Source organism: Neomonachus schauinslandi, chromosome 13, assembly GCF_002201575.2.
Source record: "Neomonachus schauinslandi chromosome 13, ASM220157v2, whole genome shotgun sequence".
NCBI lineage: Eukaryota > Metazoa > Chordata > Mammalia > Carnivora > Phocidae > Neomonachus > Neomonachus schauinslandi.
Genome location: NC_058415.1, coordinates 69,878,493 through 69,902,391, shown reverse-complemented (window position 1 = coordinate 69,902,391; position 23,899 = coordinate 69,878,493). Strand labels below are relative to the sequence as shown.

The window sequence follows — 23,899 nt, the reverse complement described above, 5'->3', positions numbered from 1 at the left end:
CAGGCGTATGATTAAGTCTCAGTCTTTTAGTGAGCCTGTGTCCCTGGACCTTGAATTTCACCAGTGCGTCTCAGATTTTTCACTTCTTAGGTAGGACAGGAAGGCCAGGGGAGCTGGAATTGGGTATTTCTCTTCCCTCACATTAATTAGGCCCTGGTCAAACCAAGTTTAGTTAGGCGTTGGCAAAATTGTTTCTCTTGACTGCAGGCCTTGTTAAGAGCAGCATGCTCTGGGCGTTTTCAAAATGACAACTTTTCCCTTCTTGTCGGAAGCAGATTTTCATCTGATACTCACTGTGAGAACCTGGTAGGGCTCAAGGAGGTAAAAACTCACAAAAGTGTAGGAGCTCCCTAAGTCTGGACGTCTGTAGAGTTTTCAGCTCTAACCTTGTCCACAGTGATCCTTCAGCCACTGGTCACTTACAGTTTAGATTTTCCTACCCCAGTACTGGTTCTGGTAGAGATCTCTACTTGTGGGTCTCTGCCCTGTTCTGGTAAGTTGTAGCTCTTTGTGTCTGCCTGTCTGTCTCTCCAGTCTTGGGGGCAACAGTTTGCCCTATGACCTCAGTTCTCCAGTGGATCAAAGGAGAGTCTGCTCAGCTTTCTACTTGTTACAATGGAGGGATGTCTTCCAAGTTCCTTGCGTGTTGGACTGGAAACTGGAAGTCATATAATGCTTTTGCGATTCATCCATGTCATATTGTGTATCTTTGTATTCCTTTTTATTTTGCTCAGTGGCATTTTGTTTGATGAATAGGTCACGATTTGTGGATCTATCCACAAGTTGATGTACATTTGGATTGTTTTCGGTTTAAGGTTAGAATAAAGCAGCTATAAACTGGTTCAGTACGTCTTTGTGAGGACAGATCCTTGCATTTCACTTGGATAGATACCTCTGAGTGGGAATGCTGGTCACGTGGTAAGTGGGATGCGTAACTTAATAAGGAGGCGGCGGCTCTATCGTTTTGTGTTCCCACCAGTGATGTGTGAGTACCTCTGTTGCTCCTGTACTCATGTACACTGGATGAATTACTTATCTACAGATACATAACAAATTACCTCAAAACTTAGCTTCAAATGAAAAACACCTATTTGTTTCTGTGGGTCAAGAATCTGGGCAGGGCTTAGTTAGGGTCTCTGGCTCAGGGTCGTTCACAGGACTGCAGCCAAGGTGTTGGTCAGAGCTGGGGTCATGTTAAGACTTGACTAGTATTTTTTTGTTTTTCACTTCCAATTTTTCGTTGCTAGTAAATAGAAATATAGTTTTGTTCGTATGTTGGCCTTATATCCTACAACCTTGCTGTGAACTTATTTAGTAGTTCTAGGAGTGTTGGGGGTAAATTCTCTAGGATTTTCTATATTAATGAGCATGGCTTCTGTGACTAAAGACTGTTTTATATCTTTTCAATTGGTATGCCTTTATATTTTTTTGTAGTCTTACTGTATTAGCTAGGACTTTCCAGTATAATATTGAACAGAAATGGTAAGGGTTGGTGGACATCCTTGTCTTTTTCCTGATATTAGGGTGGAAATTCACTCTTCCACCATTAAGTGTGATGTTTGCTTTTTTTTTTTTTTTAAGATTTTATTTATTTGAGAGAGAGAGAGAGATAGTAAGAGAGAGCATGAGCACGGGGGAGAGGGAGAAGTAGGCTTCTTGCTCAGCAGGGAGCCAGATGTGGGGCTCGATCCCAGGACCCTGGGATCATGACCTGAGCTGAAGGCAGACGCTTAACTGACTGAGCCACCCAGTGCCCCATGCTATTGTTTTTTTAATAGATGTGAGAACCTGGTAGGGCCATTAGAGTTGGGAAACTATAGTCTATGGGCCAAATCTAGCTGGCCATCTATAGAAAGTTTTACTGGAACATAGCCACACCTATTTGTTTACATATATTCTGTGGTTGTTTTTGTACCTACAACCTCAGAGTTGAGGAGTTGTGACAGAGATGGTCTGACCACAAAGCCTAAAATATTTGCTATCTAGCCTTTTACAGAAAAAAATTGCCAATCCTTGCCCTCTTGGGTTGAGGAAATTCCTTTCTATTCTTGGTTCTCAGAGTTTTTATCGTGAAGAGGTATTGGATTTTGTCAAATGCATTTTCAACTAAGGTATTCTGTTTTAGACCAGTGCTAGGATGAATTACATTGATCTTTGAATGTTAAACCAATCTTGCATTCCTTAGGTTAAACCCATCTTGGTCATAATGTATTACCCTTTTTCATTATTGGTGGATTCAGTTTGCTAAAATTTTCTTGAGGATTTTTGTATTTGTCCATGAGCGATACTGGTTTACAGTTTTCTTGTTATATCCAGAATATGTGAAGAAATTTTACAACTTAACAACAAAAAGACAAAACAACCCATTTTTAAAATGGCCAAAAGACTTGAATAGCTATTTCTCTCAAGAAAACATACAAATGGGAGCGCCTGGGTGGCTCAGTCGGTTAAGCGTCTGCCTTTGGCTCAGGCCATGATCCCAGGGTCCTGGGATCAAGCCCCACATCGGCCTCCCTGCTCAGCAGAGAGCCTGCTTCTCCCTCTGCCTCTGCCTACCACTCCCCCTGCTTGTGCTCTCTGTCAAATAAATAGATAAAAAATCTTAAAAAAAAAAAAAAAAAGAAAGAAAACATAAAAATGGCCAACAAGCACATGAAAAGTTGTTTAGCTTCATTGTTCATTAAAGAAATGCAAATCAAAACCACAGTACCCACTAGAATAGCTTTAATAAAAAAAAAAAGAAAAATTGGCAAGGATGTGGAGAAATAAGAACCCTCGTACATTGCTGCTGTGAATGTAAAATGGCACAGCCCCTATGGGAAACAGTTTGATGGTTCCTTAAAAAGTCCAACATATGGGGCGCCTGGGTGGCTCAGTCAGTTAAGCGTCTGACTTCAGCTCAGGTCATGATCCCAGGGTCCTGGGATGGAGCCCCACATTGGGCTCCCTGCTGAGCAGGAAGCCTGCTTCTCCCTCTCCCTCTGTCTTTCTCCCTGCTTGTGCTCTCTCTATCTCAAATGAATAAATAAAATCTTAAAAAAAAAAAATTCACAACATAAACATATTACCCAACAGTTCCACTCCTAAGTATCTACTCAGGAGAAATGGAAACTCTGAGCGCAGAGCCTGACATGGGGCTCGATCTCATGACCCTGAGATCATGACCTGAGCCGAAACAAAACTCAGACGTTTAACTGACTGAGCCACCCAGGTGCACCACAAAACACATTTTAAAATGGTGAAATACAGGGGCGCCTGGCACAGTCGGTTAAGTGTCGACTCTTGGTTTCAGCTCTCTGCCTCCCCTTTAAAAAAAATAAATAAAATGTGTTTTGTTTCACTTATTTCCAGTTTCACAAACTTCTAGTTATAAAATAAATAAGTCATGGAAATGAAAAGTACAGCTTGGGGAAGTACAGTCAGTAATTCTGGAATCATGTTGTGTGATGACAGATTCCCAGGACTGTACTCACCATGGGGAGCACTGAGTAATGTACAGAGCTGTCTGATCACTGTGTTGTAAGCCTGAAGCTGATTTAATAACATTGTATGTCAACTGTACTTGAGTATTAAGAGATAAACATGAAATGGACCTGTAAAAATGCTTTGTTTTATATGTTTTATGAGTACATTAAGTAATTACATACTGCGGTACATGCTCAAACATTTTTACTGGTAAGACTACAAATATCAAAATGCTTGAAGACTTAGGATATGCAGGTGTTTATTACCCTCATATCTCAGTTTTCTGTAGGTTTGAAGTGTTTCAAAATAAAAGTTGGAGGGGGGAAAAAAAAGCATTAAAGAGCAAAAAGAAAAGTTTAAAAGCCCCTAAACCTGTCCAATCGAACTGGGTGGTGTACCTGAGGCGGTTGGCATTTCCGTCAGGCCTCTCTGGGGGTTTCGATGCTCAGGGCCGCAGGGAGATGATGCCATGTGTTCTGTGGTTATTTCCAGAATGTGTACCTTCCCCCCACCGCACCCATTGTCTTCTGCATCACTGTTTACTGAGCAGGGACTGGAGGCCAGACATGATTCTAGGGACTGGGACCGTAAGGGAGAGGCGGGAGGAGAGGCCACTCTGAGGCAGCCTTGCAGTTGGTCATGGTGGCATCTGACACGCTTGTTCTGTTTACCTGTTATCTTCCTTGATGTTTCCTTGTCAGGATTACGAAGAAGCTGTGCTCTTATTATTAGAAGGAGCTGCCTGGGAAGAAGCTCTGAGACTGGTAGGAGAACTTTTAAAATCCTGCCTGTGTTAGGTGCTCAGCAGAGCGAGAGTGCAGGGCGGACAGGGTCAATGGGAATCCCTTGTCTTCTGAGGCTAGCGAAACCAAGTCAAAATAGTTTAGGTTCCTGGCCTAAGGATAAGCAGTATTTTTAAAACCATTTAAAAAATTTACTCTTGATGTTTGGAATTAGTCTGTTTTGTAAATGTGAAATATTACTGGTTTTAACTGAAATGAGTTGAATGTTCGTTAGCTTGTAGAGGCCTGCTCCTCTTGAAAATAACCTGGTGACCTCTGAAAGTCATCCATTTCCTTCCAAGTGTCTTAACTCTACAGTGACTTGCAGTTTTCTTGCCTAAAATTACTGTCTTTTTCCTTTTAGGTATACAAATATAACAGACCAGATATAATAGAAACCAACATAAAGCCTTCCATTTTAGAAGGTAAGGGTTACATCTCAGAATTCTACATTTGGAAGTGTAGAGGTGGGGAAGTGAGAGAGAAGAATACTCCCTGTTATTACATCCTTGAATCATGTGTTACATAGAGTTGATCAGAGTTCTTCACTGAGTGTAATACTTAATTCTGACCAGGATTTTTAAATATGCTAAACTGTCAAATGGTAGTATATAAAATACTTGAATGTTAAAAATACGTGATAAGATATGGTTAAGAATCTTTATATTTGTAGGGGTGCCTGCCTGGGTGGCTCAGTTGGTTAAGCGTCTGCCTTCGGCTCAGGTCATGATCTCAGGGTTTTGGGATTGAGCCCCGCATTGGGCTCCCTGCTCAGCGGGGAGTTTGCTTCTCCCTCTCCTGCTCCCCATGCTTGTGTGCACTCTCTCTCTCTCTGTGTCAAATAAATAAAATCTTTTTAAAAAAAAAACAGTCTTTGTATTTGGGAGTAGTTGGTAAACTTGAATATGAACTAGGTGTTAGATAATACAGTATTTTGTCAGTGGCCGATTTCTTGCATTTAATAGTTGTATTGTGCTTATGTTAGATAATGTCCTATTCTTTTTTTTTTTTTTGAAGATTTATTTATTTATTAGAGAGTCCGGAAAGGGGCAGAGGGAGAAAATCTTAAGCAGGCTCACTGCTGAGTGCAGAGCCTGACACGGAGCTCGATCCCACAACCCATGAGATCATAATAATGTCCTTACTTTTTTTTTTTTTTTTAAGATTTTATTTATTTATTTGACAGAGAGACACGGTGAGAGAGGGAACACAAGCAGGGGGAGTGGGAGAGGAAGAAGCAAGCTTCCCTCAGAGCAGGGACCCCGATGCGGGGCTCAATCCCAGGACCCTGGGACCACGACCTGAGCCAAAGGCAGATGCCCAACGACTGAGCCACCCAGGCGCCCCTATGTCCTTATTCTTAAGAGAGATGTTCTGAAGTATTTAAGAGGGAAGGATCATATCTGCAACCTACTCTCAAAAGCTTCCACAAAATAATAGTTGTGTGTGTGTATGGAGAGAAACAGGAAGCAGAATGTTTACAGTTGGTAAATCTAAGTGGAGGGTATATTTTTATATTGAACCAGGTGAGTTTTACCAGTTCTGGAACACTTGGGTGATAACTATGACTCCTTAAAAGCAAAGTGGAAGAGAAGGACATCAGTTTGGCTTACAGAGATTTCCAGCAGTGGGGGGTTGGTTTTAAGCTCTGCCTTTTTTAGCACAGTCTACCCTGTGAGTAGGATCTGGCCTTTGTGATGTGTACATGTACTCACATGCTTACCCTGCCTGCATCCCCCTCCCCCATCCTCATTAACACCATGGGAGGATTCTTTTCATATCATTCACCTAGGTACCCTTAACTGGTTACTAAAAACATCCATCCTGACCCTCTAGGCATCCATCTAGCCGTCTCTTGCTTGGATTTTCTCCCCTAATGAGCACCTAGAAAAATGCTGACTGTTCATCTGCTAGGCCTAATACCTATGTTTCAGAAGCATCTCAGTGACTGTCCTGTTTTTGTTAACAGCTTCCTTGTATACTCCTTTTCTTTGCTGGTCTGCTCTTGGGTACCTAGTCTTTTTTCAGGTGATGTTACTAATTTAGTGCTAGAGAATGTTCTAGGATGATGTTAATGCACTCTGAAATCCGAAATTTCAACATGTAGTTCATTCTCTTAAAACAATGTAGGTTAATTCTCATTAAGGAAAAAAATCTTGCTTGGAAAACCTAGTAACCTGTTTCTTTTTGTTAAATTCTTACTCCCTCACTGCCTTTGAGTTTTTCTCTTTACTTAAACATCTTGCTCAAATTATTTTCCATCTGTACCTCCAGCCCAGAAGAATTATATGGCACTTCTGGACTCTCAGACAGCCACATTCTGTCGCCATAAAAAGCGTTTATTGGTGGTTCGAGAGCTCAAGGAGCAGGCGCAGCAGGTGAATCTGGGTGAGTGTCTGCATGAAGACATGGACGCTTGGGCATGGTGGGGACACATCACACTTTGTCTTAGCTGCTTATTGTGCCTCCTGCACTGTGATTACCATGCTGGGGGACATCTAAGGCCTCTGTGAAACCCTTAGGGGCTGTGTATGTCTGTGTTTGTGCGTGTTGGGGAGGGCTAGGGGCAGGACCAAGCATGAATGGGAAGAGCTCTGCCACACATTCCCTGCACCCCCCACCAAGCAGAGCAAAATGAGCCTCCTTGCCTCCAAAGGTTCTCTCCTTTCAGAAAGGAGAGAAAAGAAAAAAATAACCTTGGTACTGGTGCTCTGGTGTATGGTAGGAATAACTGTATTTAATAATAATTATCTCATTTCACTTTGAGATCTACTTTATAATAACTTTCATCCATCGTCAGATATGCCCTGGTTAACTCTAGTCCACTTACCCTACCGAAGGTAAACCTACATCAGCAGGGAGTTTTCATTCTGTGTCTGGTTCTTCTTTTCTAGATGATGAGGTGCCCCAGGGTCAAGAGTCAGACCTCTTCTCTGAAACTAGCAGTGTCATGAGCGACAAATATTCCCATAGCAACTCCAGGATATCAGCGTATGTATCATGTTTATTCAGCACATTGGCCAGGCCCAGGGCATATGGAGAAAGTGCAAGTAAGGGGGTCAGTTTCTCATCAGGACAGTGCAGGGGAGAGAGAGAACAGAGCTCAAGGCCAGGATTTGGTGTGCAAGGGCTTTCCCCACGTATCTAAGAAATTAGACTTGGTGTTGAAATGTTTTTCTGCTGCAGCTTCGTGGACTGTGTGTTTGTGCCCACGAGGCCCTTACACTGGTACTCAATTTTTATGACATCTGATTTTATTCATTTAACAAATATTAGGTGACTGGATTGTATGGGTGCTGAAAAAATTAAAAGATTATAAAAAAAGTATCAGGCATCTTCAGTTCAAAGTCAGGATTAGAAGAGGCTATTAACGTAAAACAAGTCATCATGCTTACACAGTGTAGCATTTGGTCACAACACCCATATGCTAGTTGTAGTGGATGTTACCAAAAACTTTTAAGGAGATGTGAGTTATAAGAGCCTATAGTCATCCTTGGGAAGCATAAAACAATGCAAGATTGTGTATTTAAACTGAATCATGACGGGATGCCTGGGTGGCTCAGTCGGTTAAGCATCTGCCTTCAGCTTGGGTCATGATCCCCGAGTCCTGGGATCAAGCCCCGCATCGGGCTCCCTGCTTCTCCATCTCCCATTGCCTGCCGTCCCCCCTACTTGTGTGTGTCTGTGCATGCTCGCTCTCTCTGAAAAATAAAATCTTAAAAAAAATAATAATAAACTGAATCATGCTTTAGGAATTCAGAATAGAGATTTCTGAGGTTATATGGGGTGATCAGAAACTGCAAGAGAGGCAGCTAGAAACTGGGCTTTTCACAGTTAGGACAAGACAGGTGGCGTAATTAAAGACCTTTGAGCAGGAAAGATACAGGATTCATATATATTTTGTTATATCCAAATTTCATAGCATCCAATGCTATGTCTGTGTCTCCTTATTTAAATTTTACTTTAAACTTGTTTTTCATTACAAAATTTAAGTTGGTTGTTCTGTTGTTCCAGCTGTCATTATCAAATATAACCTCATTTTACTCTGTATTTTAATTAAAATTTCAAGGCCAGCTACTGTTTCTTAGGGTTTTCCTTATTATTTCCTGCCTGTAACACTTGCCTTTCCCAATTTATTTTGGCTGTCACTCCCAACACCTCATTACCATTTTCCCCTACATATACATACCATCTGTAGACTCTGGGTTCCCAGAAAGTTTGTGGCCAACAGGTACATTCATTTTAATCTGTTCAGTGCAAAGAGATCCCCTTTTATAACATCTTTCCAATGTCTTCTAACAGGCGATCATCTAAGAATCGCCGCAAAGCAGAGCGGAAGAAGCATAGCCTCAAAGAAGGGAGTCCGCTGGAGGATCTGGCCCTTTTGGAGGCACTCAGTGAAGTTGTACAGAGCACTGAGAAATTGAAAGGTATATTCTCAATACTGATGATTCTTACCACAAAAAAAAAGTAAATGGATAGCACAGAGTTTAGCAAATAATTAAGATACAGTTTTCCCAACTTGAGGAAAGACAGAAACTTTCAGCAGGAAGTGTCATTTCAGGGCACGTTCCTGAACCACCCTCAGCTGGGGACCTAGGAGCCTTCCTGCACTGGCCCCCACCCAGCCCTGCTGGGGGACATTAGCATCAAAGCCAGGGAAAAGGATTATGAAGACACTGCTTCCTACTTGGGCCCCAGTGTGTTCCTTTTTCTTTTTGTAGTAGATAGGTTGAATTACTCCAGCATTTGGGGAGACCGAAGAAAATGCGGGACATGGCAACTGTAGGGTGATATTAAATATTTTTTTGCTTGGGAAAGAAACTGTGTTATGATCCTAGCAATGGAGCTGGGCACCCAAGTTAACCACTTTCTCAAATTTCTTCTCTTTAGATGAAGTATACCATATTTTAAAGGTGCTCTTTCTCTTTGAGTTTGATGAGCAAGGAAGGGAATTACAGAAGGCCTTTGAAGATACCCTCCAGCTGATGGAAAGGTCACTTCCAGAAATTTGGACTCTCTCTCACCAGCAGAATTCAGCTACACCTGTAAGTTTTCCTCAGAGACAGAATGTGCGTTTTTTAAAAGTCATTTCACAGGTTATTACATTCACACGAACTCTTAAAAGTCAAAGCAAAAGATTTTCTTTTTCTTAAAAACATAATATTCCATAGTTACATTAGCCTAGGCTTATGTTTAAGCTGTCTGTAAGAAGATTTTCTATTTGAGTACACCTTGGACTAGGTTAAGTTTGCTTTTATTTCTCCTTTCCGCATGAAACAGCTGTCGTGAAGAAGATGGGCAAGTCAGACTGTTGCCCCTGCCTTCAGTGAGATTGGAGTGGGCAAGTGGGGAGCTAGGGCCAGAGTTGGCCTCTCACCTCCCTGTTCAGATGTTGAATGGTATCAGAGTGTTTTAAAGTAACCCAGACAGAGGCCCCTGGGTTGCTCAGTTGGTTAAGCATCTGACTCTTGATTTCGGCTCAGGTCATGATATCAGAGTCGTGGCATGGAGCCCTACGTCGGGCTCTGCGCTCAGCAGAGTCTGCTTGAGATTCTCTGTCTCCATCTCCGTCTCCCTCTGCCCCTCCCTCCGCTTGCATGCTCTCTCTCTCTCTCTCTCTCTCTAAAATAAATAAAATCTTTAACAACAACAAAAAAAGTAACCCTTGTAGACAATTGCTTTCTCTTTTGTTTTATGGAAAATTTGACTTGTCACTTCTACTCTGTTGTTAGGAGGAGCTTTGCTGCTCATGTTTAAGGCAGTTGTGTCCTGTCAAGAATTCTGATGTGTTATCTGTTGTGTGTACTTTGCTCAGTCTCTCACACCTGAGGCCGATTGTTAAAGAGTTTCTGTTTTGATTCAGAAAGGCTGGTGTGTCAGGCACAGTCCATTAAGGAAAACAACCACAGCTGTTATTGTAACAGAATTTAATACAGGGAACTGGTTGAACAAGTATTGGAGAACTGAAAGGTAAAAGGGGAACACAGAGAAAGAACGCTGAGATAGTAACTATGAGGGAACAAAGGAAGAGTTTGGGTTTACTATATTTTAGAAGCTTGGAGGTGGGACCCTGCTGAGCTGGTTCTTGACCCTCTGAGAAGGGGTGCCAGCCATCTGGTGGTGGTACTTCTGAGGGGGCATGATAGCTCTAAGGGTGGAGAAATAAGTAAACTGGAATGAACGGCTGCTACCAGGGTAAAAAACTGTTGAGTGAAAGGAAGGAGCACATTCCTTTTCCTCCAGCCTTGCACTCTTCCTCTGATGTCTGCATAACGAGCCAGCTGACAAAGGCGGAATTTTTCTCAGGCTCCCAGTCCCAGCATCACAAGCACTGTAGAGAAGGGTGGGTTTGGAGCCTGGAGAGAGACTGGTATTGAGCTCACTGGTTAGAAACATAGCAGCTCTACTGGGGCCTCGATTTCCTCAGTTACAAATGGGGATATACTTCCCTGTACATTTCACTGGAATGTTCTGAAGGTTAGATAAGAGGGTAGTGATGTAGGTACATATAGCATACCTTAAAAATAAAAGTTGAGAATCAGCACCCCACAAATATTTGAATTTACTGAAATAGGTATTTCCTAGAAGAAATGTGATCATCTTCAAAACTGTAGTGGTTTTGAAGCTTAGCAAGTTATAATACCTCCTCATGCTCTCCCCTACCCTCTTCTATTCAGATCATAGTAATTTTTAAAAAAATTTTTTAATATATTTTTTAATTTTTAATTTTTTTGATTTAATTTTTGCTTAATCTGGTTTCTGGGGTAGAACTTAGTGATTCATCACTTATATAATTTACCCAGTGCTCATAACAACAAGTGTCCTCTTTAATCCCCATCCCCCATCTAGCTCATCCCACACCCACCTCCCTCCATCAACCCTCAGTTTGTTCTCTATCATAAGAGTCTCATGGCTTGTTTCCCCTCTCCCTTTTTTTCTTTTCCACCTTCCCATATGTTTATCTGTTAAGAGTGAGATTGTACGGTATTTGTCTTTCTCTGACTTATTTCCCTTAGCATAATACACTTTAGCTCTACCCATGTTATTGCAGATGGCAAGATTTCATTCTTTTTGATGGCTGAAGATCATATCAATTTCTGAGACACCAACTTTAAGAGTCTTCTGGGGGAAATGACCAGAAAATCATGTGTTTGCTTTGGTTGGTAAATTATGGTAATGGCACGTGTGCTGGATCCCGAGTCATACGGAAGTGCTTTGAGCGCACGTTGCTGCTGAGAAGGTGCTCCTGAGGGTATGCATGCTGAGCCAAGTGAAGACAAAGCAGAGGGCCTGGCATGTGCCCCCTGAGGCTTATACAAATGTGGAATTCCTGTGAAGGCTCTGGTTTTACCTTGAACACATGTGCACAGTTTGTGTTCTACACCATGATGTATGCACGTATTTGTTTTAATATCAAAATTCCCACAGATCTTTTGAGGGCAAATTGATGCTCTGTGTATTCTATAACCTCTTGTATCCTCCCCTCAGGGTATGGCTTATATTCCTTAAGATTTTCCTTTTTTGTTTTCCCCTCATCATTACCTTGTCTTCTGGAAGAAAGGAGATTTGGAGGTCTGAGTAAAGACTGGAAAAACTGGCGAAGTAAAAATCACAAAGGAAAAGAGAATTACTGTGCTTGATACCATGAAAATGACATGCTATTTACTGCTGGTAGAAACTTGGCCTTTGGTATCTGCGGTCACCCGAAGTATGAAGTAATCTTTGCTGATCTACTTTCTACTTAGGTTCTAGGTCCCAGTTCGACTGTAAATAGTATCATGGCCTCTTATCAACACCAGAAGACTTCAGTTCCTGTTCTTGGTTAGTATTTTTTTCTCTTCAAATTATCACAGTACTCAGCAGAAGGAATATCTTTCTCTACGTGTTGAGAAGGTCAGCGGTGTGAGGAAAGATCAGGTATTGACTACAGTTTTCCCTCAATTTTATGACTGTGTCTTTAATAAAATCGATTTAGTGCTTCTAGTGTTGGGAACCAGAGGGGTGGGGAATCCAACATGACATTAGACGTATACATTTTGAAAAGGTCACCTTGACATACACCGTCCATACAGGCACATCACAGTTGGAGTTTGAGTCTAAACAGTCCAACTTACTATATATTTTAAGGATTCTTCTGAATCATCATTTTTGGCTCTTGGCAGTTATGATTGCATCTTGGGGACATTTTCATAATCATCCTCAGGATTGACAATATAATTTGAAAGCAAATCCAAAGAATGTTGCATTTTATTTGCATTTCCTGTTTAAGTTTACTGAAAATGTTTTGTTTTATTTTTTGTTTGTTGGTGGGGGAGATGATTCCTGATTAGATTGAGTAGCCCTTAAAGTTCAAAACCCTAAAAACTTTCTTTTTAAATTTGGTTAGAAACTTTTGATAGATCAGTTTGGTGCCTGAGTATTTACCCTTTAGGTGGATCAATCAAGCATAGTAGCCTCTTAGCTTTCAAAAGTTAGTGGTATGTTCTAAAATAATTGGGAGTTTTTACTACTGTAATTTGCATTTTCCAGAATTTTTTTCCCCTTAAATGCTGTGCTATACTAGCATTCTGATGACATTTGAAGTAGCCTTTGGGTTTACATTAAGTTTGAAGTTTAACAGCTTATGTTGCTACCAGGAATAAATGAACTACTTCCCATCCAGTTTAGCTCTTGTATCTGGACAGTAACTATTGTATTCCTAGCTACCCTTCTTCCTGAAGGCTGACAAGCTGCCTTTGCTATCGGTCCCAACATATACTTATTTCTGAGATGCTAAAAATTCATCTTAGACCTGAGGCAGCTTGGTCATTGCTCAGTTTGTACCCTGGGCAGTTCTGTTGTGATTTCCACCCCATTTTCTGCCCTATTGGCCTGATGCTGACCTTCATGTCAAGTCTAGTCACATTTTTCCCTAGAGTATCCTGGTGGCTTTATCGAAGAGCACTTTCATTTTCCAGCTGAGCCTTAAAGACAGTATTTTGAGGCTCCTCATTATCTGAGTACATAAGTGTTACCAGTGTCCTTGTGGTTACAAGATGGCGTAGGAAAAGAGAGGTTCTCATAATCTAAAAATAGGCAGATGAACTACTGACAACGTCCCAAGCACTATTCCTCAACTGCTCCTCCCCAAGTAAGGGGAGTAGTTAAGCATACTCACACAGCCCTGCGAGTGGAATCCATGACTTGATTGATAGCCATTCTCTCTGTTTCATGTTTGCAATGCAGTATCATGCAGATCAGTTGTAAGTCTTGCAAAAATGTAGGGTTTCATAAAATGGATTAAAGTATTATCAGAGAAGTGCTTGAATCATCATAGCTGAGTTGGGCTTGTTAAAATTGATAACAAAGTAAATGCTTCAAATGGGAATGATTTTGGCTATCAAAAGATTAAGAAAAGTCCTTGGAAAAATGGGTAAGACCTTCAAAGTATTTTTGCAAAAATAACTCTTATACTGTGAAATTCAGACATGGAAAGGTGAAGGATGTCATGCCTTGTCATATAGTTTGTCAGTACAGTTACTTTCCTGCTAAAAGGCTCATGTGTGTGTATGTATATATATATGTGTGTGTGTGTGTGTGTGTGTGTGCATATATATAGATATACTTTTGTTGGAAGTGTATTACAAATAATGCTGAGAAAAAACATTTTTATATACACGTATTTTCTCATGTCTTTACTACCTATATACATCTCTGCTACCACAAATCTGATTGAAAGAGGGCTCAGGTGGAGCTGTGTCTCTTCATCTCGGGGTTGTAGGTTTGAGCCCCATGTTGGAAGAAGAGATTGTTTAAAAACAAAATCTTTTAAAAAAAGTAAAGAAAGAGGGTCTGGGAGTTTCATTTAATAGTGACAGTTTTACCCCATCCATCCTCTCCTCCATTTGCTTTTTTCTAAAAGTAGGGACATTTTTATTGATCATTGTGTTTGTAGAATTTTTTTTATCATGAAAGTATTTTCTCTTCATTAACTCTGTTTACCAAATAACATGCCACCACATTTTTTTCTCTTATAATTGAGGAAAATTTTGTGGATAATGAAATGTACAGATCTTAGGTGTGTACAGTTTGATGAGATTTAATAATTACATATGGCCTTGTAACCACCACATCCCCTCCCATTCGAAATCTAGAACATTCTTCTACTTTGAATCACTCAGTGGGCATTTTTTTCTTCTACCCTTCAGGTGCCTGAAGTGGAAATCCCTGTTCTTGGGGCAGGGCCTCCAGGCTGTGTTTGCTCTGACTGGAGGTTGCGAGGGTAACAGGAACTTTAGCTCTCGACTGATGGTTATCTTGTAGCTGCAAAGTCCAGTCCCTAGTTTTAGCGCAGTTACTGCCTCAGCTTCCCCTAGCAAGAAAGTGTGTCTGTCACAGTTTTCCTTTCCTTTCTTCTAGATGCTGAGCTTTTTATACCCCCAAAGATCAACAAAAAGACCCAGTGGAAACTGAGCCTTCTAGAGTGACTGACGGTTTTCCTTTCACTCTCTCCTTGGGGCCTGGCTGTCGGGAACTGGGAAGAGTAAGACAATGAACTACCTTAGCAGTGTGGAGAGCTGCTCTATACAGCGGACCTAAGCAGACACCAAGCAGTTCTGCCTTATTTGGGGTATAATTTTAATTAGCAAAAGGTTAAGCTTTAACCAGTATTGCATCATTTTGTAAGAATTACTGTTCTTTTGTTTAGTGCTGTTTGAGAGCATATTTCTGGTATTTATCGTAATCAGAAGATTGGCTTTCATTCCCGGCTGCCAGTCTGATTCATTTTGGGACCTTCGACAAGTCACGTAATTAATCGATTTGTGCCTCAGTTAATTGGGAATAATGTTTCATGGCTTCTACCTCAAAAGTGTGAGGAAAAGAAAATAATGTTTTTTTAAATATTTTATGTTCCGGCAGGAGAGCATTATATATAAACAATGTTGGCTATTCGTGCTACCAACAATTGGTGAAATTTAATCACTTAAATGACTTCTTCACCTTGAACTAAAGCAGAATAAAAAGCTAAATATATCCTTTGAAATTCTAAGCTTTCCTTTGCTGACAGCTGTTATTTTATAATATCTTACCAGGTCCTCTGCTTCCAGTTATAACGGCATTGAGTTCCTATCACTAGTGTCCATAGGGACTATTTTTACTGCCTGTGAATTTTCTGCTAGGGATTTAGCAGTGTTAGAGCTGGAACGGATTAGAATTTCTGAAACAGTATTGTGCACATTTGGTATGGTGAACAGTGTGCACAATTGTAAGTTATTCCTTTTTTCTCCAAGTAATTGCTGCTTTTAACTAAAAGGTTTTTGTCAGTGTCAAGGCCATTTCATTTATTTTTCTTTATGGTGCTTCACTGACTTCTGTCTTTTAGTTATTTTCTCTGGAAAAAATGAGAATGTTTTCTCTTTTTGGTGAGTCTAGAAAAAGCTCAATTCATTTTGACAACAGTTATGTGGCTGATTCTTGGGTAAGGTTAAAAATTTCTTCCATGCCTCTAATACCAGAACCAGACGTTCATGACTGTACATAAACGAAAATACTGCCTCTGATCCGTGGAGTATAGATATGCCCAGAATTGTAATTAAATTTGTTCCCTAAATAGCAAAATGTTAACTATAGAATCTAGGTGTGTTTGCTTGTATAATTAAGCTTCTCTGCGTGTCTGAAAATTTTTACAAAATAGTAGGAAAAAAAAAGAAGGTATTTCCTGCCTTGTAGAAATCTACTTTTTGATTTATACCCGTGATGGATTTGCTATAATTAAGTGCCCCACACTGAAAGGCTGAATGTGCTTTGTGACTACTCTTTGACCTGGGTAAATGAACATACGGCATTTTAATATATTATAGTGCTCTTGCTATGGATAATGTTACCCATGCCTGATGGATTGGAAATAGAAGTAAATGTGTCTGTTGATACTTGTGTGACTTTTCATAGATGTTCCATTTCCTTGAGATGATGTTACTATCAATTACTATCTATTTCCTGTGAGCAAGATGGAATTTTGTTCATCTGGAGAAGGAGCAGGCTGGAGCAGACCTTCCAGGCTGAAGGCAAAGTCAGAGAAGAATTCATGGGGAAAGTGCAGTGTATGGGAAGAGGAGAAACTTCTGGAAGTGATGAATACTTAATTTTGGCGAAAGGCTTGGTCAGGGTCCTGGAAAAGAATATGTAACTCTTCCACCAGATTTGAACTCTGTCCCAAAGCAAGTTCATACTGCAGTAAGCTAAAAACCCCAGTTATTTTGTTGGTGCCATTGAGTCAGCTTTGCTCAGATGCTCCAGACATCAAGAGGGAACTTGCAGAGGACTGTCTCCTACAATCCATTTTAAATTTACACTTTAAAAAAAAACTGAGGCAGGAGGTAATGTTTTTGTTACGTTTTTATGAGTGTAGCTTGGTGTAATTTTTTAGTACTGCCACGTATTTTAAAATAAATTCATTTTCCATACATGTCTACATATATATACACACACGTGTGTAGACACACAGGTTTACCTTTCAGGGGTTGTTCATAGCCATAATTGAAGAAGGTGTTTTCAAAAGTAAATACAACTAATGATTCTTAGTAATTTAAGGTTACTACAAGTTGGGGAAACAAAATCAGCTTTTTTCTGCTTCCTGTGCCTCCCCATAAACTTGTGCTTCTCTAGAAGCACCACCTGAGCAAGCCCTTAAGAGTTTCTGGCTGTTGTTTCTTGTCTGTTGTATTTATTAGTAACTGAGGTGAGGAGAATAAACATCTAAGAAGCTAGGTAACCATTAATATCCAAGAAGCTATAGACAAGTCAAAGCTAATATGGTGACATTTGGGGACACTGAATTGATTCTTGTGTCCTCTGTGATCCCTAAGCCCTTGCCTGTGCCTCACGCCCACATTAATCTTACTGGCTCTGAAGTCCCAAGGGTTTTAAGACCAACAGATATTCTCTTAGTATACAGGAAAGAACAAGGCCATGGGTCCACCCATCTTAGTGTCCTTGGACAGAGACTTTTTCTTTTAAGATTTTATTTATTTGAGAGAGAGAGTGAGCACGAGTGGGGGAAGGGGCAGAGGGAGAGGGAGAAGCAGATTCCCCGCTGAGCTGGGAGCCTGATGTGGGGCTCGATCCCTGCACCCTGGGATCATGACCTGAGCTGAAGGCAGACGCTTAACCCACTAAGCCACCCAGGCACACCTGGACAGACACATTTAATCTCACTGAATCTTGCTTTCCTCCAGCCTTGTGTACCCATTAGCACCATTGTGTACCTTAGCACTATTGACATTTTGGGTCATATCGATAATTCTTTGTTGTAGAGAGCTACCCTGTGTATTATAGGATGTTTAGCAATATCTCTGGCCTCTACCCACCAGATGCCAGCACTATATATCTCCCACTCCTGTTCTGATAACCAAAAACACTTTTAGACATTGTCAAGTGTCTCGTGGGGGGCCAAATTGCCCCCTAGGCTAGGATGACTTTCATGCACTTACTAAAACTATTCATCTCTTTCTTTCTCTCTTTCGTGAAGTTGACTTTTTATCCTACAAGGGGAATTGTGTAAGGATCAAGTGAGAATTCATGGAAGTGGTTTTTTTTTAAAGATTTATTTTAGAGCGCACAGGGAGAGGGAGAGGAAGAGAGAAACTCCAGCAGACTTCACGCTAAGTATGGAGCCCAACGTGAGGCCCAGTCTTACAAGCCTAAGATCATGATCTGAGCAAGAGTCACACACCTGACTGTGCCACCCAGGTGCTCCCATAAAAGTGTTTTGAAAAAGATATGTAGTTGTTTAGCTTTATATTGGTATTTTTTTTTAGTTTTTTCATTTTAAAGTGCAGCAGAACATTTAGACCTCCCGTGGCCTGGAGATTTCCCTCCAGAGCCACCTCCCAGGCTTCCCCTTCATCAAGACTCACCTTTTTTGGGGATCCTTGACTTGGGGCTCATAGATACTTAAGGGATTTAAAGATAGTCTGTTTCTGTATGATTGGCTTTCTCTGTAATTCTATGTATTTTATTTAATGCATTTTAACGTATTGTTCTGAGGAGGGGTCCAAAGGCTTTAGCACCCTGCCAGTGAGATCCAAAAGTTAGGAATTAATCAAATTTTAACCTGCCCAACAGTGAATGTTCATGGACTGTTGGACAGAAACTGAGGTGAATAAGACCTTATACCTCCCTCTCAAGTCAATGTACCCAACTGCTGGGTGATCCTCTGATACTTCAGAGTAAGGTTTAGTCATCCTTGCTTAACTATAGGAACTTCAGAAGCCCTTCTGTGTGGGTCTTTACTTCTCTATTCTGGCTTGCTGGTGCCAGTCAGCCATGTTTACCGGGCCTGGATCCAGGGTTGGGCATTTAGGTCTTTCGAGGCAGTTTAGGCAAACCTGGATACTATGAAGATGGCTCTGTAGGGCTTCTCCTGGGGATGGTAGAGATGCCATTACCTCTCCTGTGAGTGCTTGAATGCCTGCCTTTAGGTGTACATGTGACTAAGAACCATGGTGAGGGACGCCTGGGTGGTGTAGTTGGTTAAGCATCCCACTCTTGGTTTCGGCTCGGGTTGTGATCTCAGGGTCGTGAGATCAAGCCCTGCTTGAGACTCTCCCTCCCCCTTGACCCCTCCCCCGCCTCCTATGCTCTCTCTTTCTCTAAAATAAATCTTAAAAAAAAAAAAAGACTTTGGGGCTCCTGTATAAAATAAGTCTACAAGATAATTCTAGCTAGCTCTTGTGATCACCTCCCAGAGGCCAGATACTAATATTTCAGTGTTTATCTCTGTTTTTTACATCAGCTATGTGAAGTAGGCCTTTGAATTCAATTTTATAGGTAAGTAGACTCAGGCCGTACAGTTAGGTGGTAGTGAAATAGGGTTCCAAATCAGAGTTCAAAGCCCATTTCTTTCCACTGTTTGATGCTGCTCCCTGCCAATGTTCAGGTGCCGAGGTTTAGAGACAGGGCAGAGAATGTATTGGGGACTAAAAAAATCTGTGTTCCATTTACAAAACTGGCCCTGTAAGACCACCTACAGAACATGCTGGGCCCTGGAAGGGCTTCTCTGATCTTGAGGGACTAAATGTTCCTTCTGGCTCCTCAGTTGGGTTAGAATGACCAGCGTAGGGCAGGTTCCTGCAAACCATTAGCCCCAGAACTGGCAGCCTCTATCCTGTGCCCATCCCAAATTCCAGCCGTATATCCTACAGGTTGATGGGGAATCCAGTCTAGTGGGTGATGAGCTGCTGAAGAGTTGCCCCCTCAGACCCACACATACACCTTGCTCATTACATGCCAGGTTTCAACAGCCGGTCACCATGATGGCTTGATAAAAGAGCTGGCATTGAGATGTAAGTTCCTGTTGGAACTAAAAGAAAGTACAGTTTAAGCAGGGATCAGACAGCTTTGTCAGCTCTTTACAAGCCTTCCTGAAGCATGAAATGTACTCCACTGCTTTGTGGGAGACTGAACCGTTACAGCAGACTTCCTGTTGTTGGTCAAAAGGAATGTTCTGTATGCCCTAACGGCACTGACTCCGTAATCCGTCTTCCTCACGCTCCCCTTCTGAGCAGATTTAACAGTGCGATAGTTCCTAAAACGGGGAATACAAAAAAGGGACAGAATAACTTTAGAGCTAGTTTTTCCCAAGAATGTGTAAGCAAGCAACACGTAATACATGACTGTGTTGTTTCACGCATCCCCCGACTTTTGTTTGGCACATGCTGCATATATGAACTTGCTCCTACTAAGTCAGGAAATAGAGAAACACACTGTGGAGGGAACACGAGGATTGTTTAATACTACAGGAGCAAACTTGTGGACCCAGCTCCCTATGCGTCGGGTGGGTGCTCACCCAGCAAAGCTGCCGCATGGCAACCATGCTTGGTCAGAGTTCAGAAGCACCTTCTGTAGAGGAAGAAAGGCCCGTGCTCCTCGTACTCAAAGCGGTGGACCCACAGGGGCTGGAAGCCCTGAAGCGATGCCAGGATGGAGCCACCTGTCCACACTGCAGTGTCTCTTTCGGGCAGCACGTTTACCTGCGGGTTGTCATTGGGACACATGGTGCTCAGCTCCTTCTGCATCCGGTTAGGGAAACCCCTGAGCATAGTGCTCCCCCCGCAGAGCAGGATGTTCCCCATGAGATCCCGTTTGAGGGCAACGTCACACTTGTGAAGGCAGGACACGGTCTGAGTGTGGAGCCCCAGCTGCATGGACTTGATCAGAGAAGGCTTAAAGAACATCTCCGAGCAGAGGAACCTTTCCTGGCACAGGTTTATCTCCTGCCCATCAGGCAGAGTGTACTGGATTGTATGCTCAGTGGCTGGGACTTTCTTCTCTTCGATGGGGTCCAGGGCCACAAAGCAGCATTTCTTCTTGATGTCCTCCACAATGCCTATCTGGTCCTCGGTGAAGTGTTTCCCCGAATTATTCATCAGGCCCATCAAATAGGCTGTCAGGTCAGAGCCCGCATAGTCCAGGCGTCCGGTGATGCTGGGCAAAGGATAACCCTCATAGATGGGGACCACATAGGACACGCCGTGGCCGACCTCCACCACCAGGCCAGAGGTCCTCCCGTAGGAGTACATGGACAGGCGGGATTGGTAGGCGATGTGCATTGCAGGAGTGCTGAAGGTTTCAAACAGCATTTCAGCGTACTTCTCTCTGTTGGTGTGCGGGCTCAGGGGTGGGTCTGAAACCAAGACGGCGTGCTCCTCTGGGGCGATCTTCATCTCTTGATGGAAGAGATATTCCCAGAGATCCTGCACTGTGTCCCAGTCCACGATGATGCCATGTCGCAGAGGATTAATTAGCTTGAGACGAACCGCTGGGTTGATGAGCTCCTGCCCCACGAATGTCTCCTTGCGATTGTCCCCGGTTTTGGCCGTCTCCATGTAGGGCTTGCCCACTGTTGATGAGATGGTATGGGTGGGTTTCGGCAGCCCGGCAAAGCCACATTTGCAGGAGCCAGTGCCGAGGTCCACGACCACTGCTTTGGTCACCTCTTGCTTGGGTTTCTTCTTGACCATCGTTGATTTAGTAGGTTCTTCTGGCTCTGAACGGTTACAGCGGATCCACACTGCCCGCTTCGCTGGTCCATCTTTTAAGGAGGCAGTCTGGAGGACGTGTGTCTGTAAGGGGGCCTTTTCACCCACGTTCTTGGCAGGCCCATCCCCGATGATTGATGCCTGGGGAGCCCACATGCTATCAAGAGCCATTTTGCTCTCAGAAAGTTCCTCGATCCCACCGGCTTCAAGGCCTGAAAGGCTTATTTCAGAGGGCAACTTGAGAATTTCTCCAACGATGACATCACTGATTGTGACATAATCTGGTGACCCGGGGCTTTCTAGATACTGGGAACCTGTGTCCCATGTTAGGGTGGATTTGGGGTAGTGTTTTGGAAGTCACTTAACCTTCTTCTAGATTTTGTAATAAACCTGATTTAACCAATCAGTTATTTATTGAGTGCTTGCTACGTGCAAGGCAGCTGGGAATAAAAGGCAGCTGTGGAGGGAAAAAGACAAAAATCTCTGCCCTTGTAGAGTTTACACTCTAGTCAGTGGGGGTTGGGGAGAGAGGCAGTAGCCAGAACAGCTGTCAGAAAATGGTAAGGGCAAGAGAGAACAGGCAGGGAAGGGGCTTGGGGACGGTGGCCATGTTCTGTGCCTGGGCAGGGGTCCTGAGAGGGTGACACTTGCCTGCGGCCCTGAAGGAGGGGAGGGACAGTGCCAGGCGTGTATTGGTGTATCGTGTACATCGGGAGCAGCAGGCGCAGATGGTGGAGGCGCGCCTGTGACCGATGAGTGAGAAGAGGGGTCAGCAAACCAGGGCCCGCAGCCTGTTCTTGTAAATCAGCCTTTATCCGAACACAGCCATGCTCATTGATGTACTGCCTGTGGCTGCTTCTGTGGGGCAACCACAGAGTGGAGTCATTGCCACAAAGAGCGCACGGCCCGCCACGCTGACAGTGTTGATTATCAGGCCCTTTACAGGAAAAGTTTGTCGGCCCTTGAGTTAGAGGCCGAGTGGGGACAGCAAGGAAGACTACGGGAGGTGGGAGAAGGGGGTGGGGATGGCGAGCAGCCCGCATCCATCCTCTTGGGCCATGGCTAGGACTTTGGCTCTGCCTCTGCATGAGGCCAGAAGGCACTGGAGACTTGCGCACAGCTGACATTACCAGGTTGAGATTTCGGCAGGCCTGCTTGCTGCTGGAGCGACCGTGCCAAGCACTTCTGTCTCCCTTGTCCCTTCGGACAGCCCGCAGAAGAATTTTTAGACGTGTATGTGTATGCATGCTCCTTCACGCAGGTCCTTGGGTTGGCGATGAAATCAGACCGGACAGAGTCGCACTGATGACAACACTGAGGTTCTCAGGTGCATGGCTCACCCGTGCATATCCAGCCAGCGGGAGCCAAGCTCTCCCGACTGAGACTTCTTCCCTGGGGTGAGGTGTGGACATACCTCAGTGAGACCCAAAACGTGTCTCTGAGGCCACATGCCATCTCGGAAGCTAGGCACATACGGGCTGACACCTGTCCCTGTCAAGGCACCCAGGAGCCAACTTTTTGTTAGGCAGTCCCACACTTGTCATAAAAGACGCAGTTACTCCAAGGTGGGGGGGCTTTCTCCTTCAAGGAAGTTACTGGGGAGGCTCTTGGCTCCTTGGGGGGGCGGGTTGAGAGAAGAAAAGGACCAAGTCCAGTCTTGTGACCATCTGATGTCATCTCAAAGACAGTGTCAGCTTCTTGGTTCGATGGGTAGAGGATGAGTTGGCATTGAATTGTGAGAGAAGAAGAAAGTGCTTTCTCTATGCCTGGCTGCCTAAAAAATGGTGTACTTGCCTCTGCTGTTCAGTAGGGGTTCACATGGCCAACTTGGCTTGTTTGACTTCACTTCAAAAGAATGTTTATGTGATACCCAAAGGCATACTTAATGTAGAATGACCTGTTTTTCCTTCTCAACCCTCGTCTTGAATTCGGACAGATGTGCAGCTGCCTAGCACATTTTTATTGCCCTGGATTCCTGTAAGAGCCCATGCTCCTTTCCTGTGGCCGCTGTAGCAAATTACCACATATTCAGTGGCTTCAAACACAAATTTATTATCTACAATTCTGGAGGTCAGAAGTCTACAGTCATTCTCAGCTACAATCAAGCTATCAGCAGGGCCACGTTCCTTCCCAAGGCTCTAGGCGATCATCTTTAGCCTTTTCCAGCTCCCTAGAGGCCGCCTACATATTCCTTGGCTCAGGGCCCCTTCATCTTCAAAGATATGTCAGGCTTCTGCTTCTGTTGTCCTACTATTCTCTGACCTCACTCTCCTGTCCCCCTCTTATTAAGACCCTGATGATTACTTCAGGGCCACCCAGATAATGTAGGTTAACCTCCCTATCTCAAACTCCTTAACTCCTATCTGCCAAGTCCCTTTTGCCATGAAAGGTTACATTGACAGATTCCAGGGATTAAAGATGTGGACATCTTTTGGGGACCATTATTCACCCTGCCCCTTGACCTGCGCTTCCCACGTCCCTAGGACACTAAAGCCTGCCAGGCTGTGTTTCACGTGCTCCCCACACCCCCACCAGGCTCACCCCTCCTTGGCCCTTTCTGTCAGTGTGGGTGGGAGAGGCGCTCTGTGGGCTTAAAGCCAGTGGCTCCATCTTGTCTGTAAGGCGGAAGAG

The 23,899-nt window shown here is 43.2% G+C and overlaps 2 protein-coding genes across 2 annotated transcripts in view; one reads left to right on the top strand and one right to left on the bottom strand.

Moving 5' to 3' along the window:
- Window positions 1-16,223, top strand: part of ELP1 (elongator acetyltransferase complex subunit 1) — a 51,666-nt gene extending 35,443 nt beyond the window's left edge. Inside the window, exons 29-36 of the mRNA XM_021691138.2 lie at window positions 4,167-4,229; window positions 4,612-4,672; window positions 6,522-6,635; window positions 7,142-7,238; window positions 8,550-8,677; window positions 9,141-9,295; window positions 11,996-12,071; window positions 14,649-16,223. Coding sequence (XP_021546813.2) covers window positions 4,167-4,229; window positions 4,612-4,672; window positions 6,522-6,635; window positions 7,142-7,238; window positions 8,550-8,677; window positions 9,141-9,295; window positions 11,996-12,071; window positions 14,649-14,716 — 762 coding nt within the window. The 3' untranslated portion in view covers window positions 14,717-16,223. The remainder of the gene's footprint in view (window positions 1-4,166; window positions 4,230-4,611; window positions 4,673-6,521; window positions 6,636-7,141; window positions 7,239-8,549; window positions 8,678-9,140; window positions 9,296-11,995; window positions 12,072-14,648) is intronic.
- A 3,775-nt stretch (window positions 16,224-19,998) lies between these two features.
- Window positions 19,999-21,462, bottom strand: ACTL7A (actin like 7A). The gene has a single exon (XM_021691812.2). It carries the CDS (start codon window positions 21,437-21,439, stop codon window positions 20,117-20,119), a length of 1,323 nt encoding a protein of 440 aa, XP_021547487.1. The 5' UTR covers window positions 21,440-21,462; the 3' UTR covers window positions 19,999-20,116.
- Window positions 21,463-23,899: the final 2,437 nt, after the last annotated feature.

Excerpts from the sequence above, each read along its gene's own strand:
- ACTL7A (XM_021691812.2), bottom strand. The coding sequence starts at position 21,439 with ATGGCTCTTGATAGCATGTGGGCTCCCCAGGCATCAATCATCGGGGAT.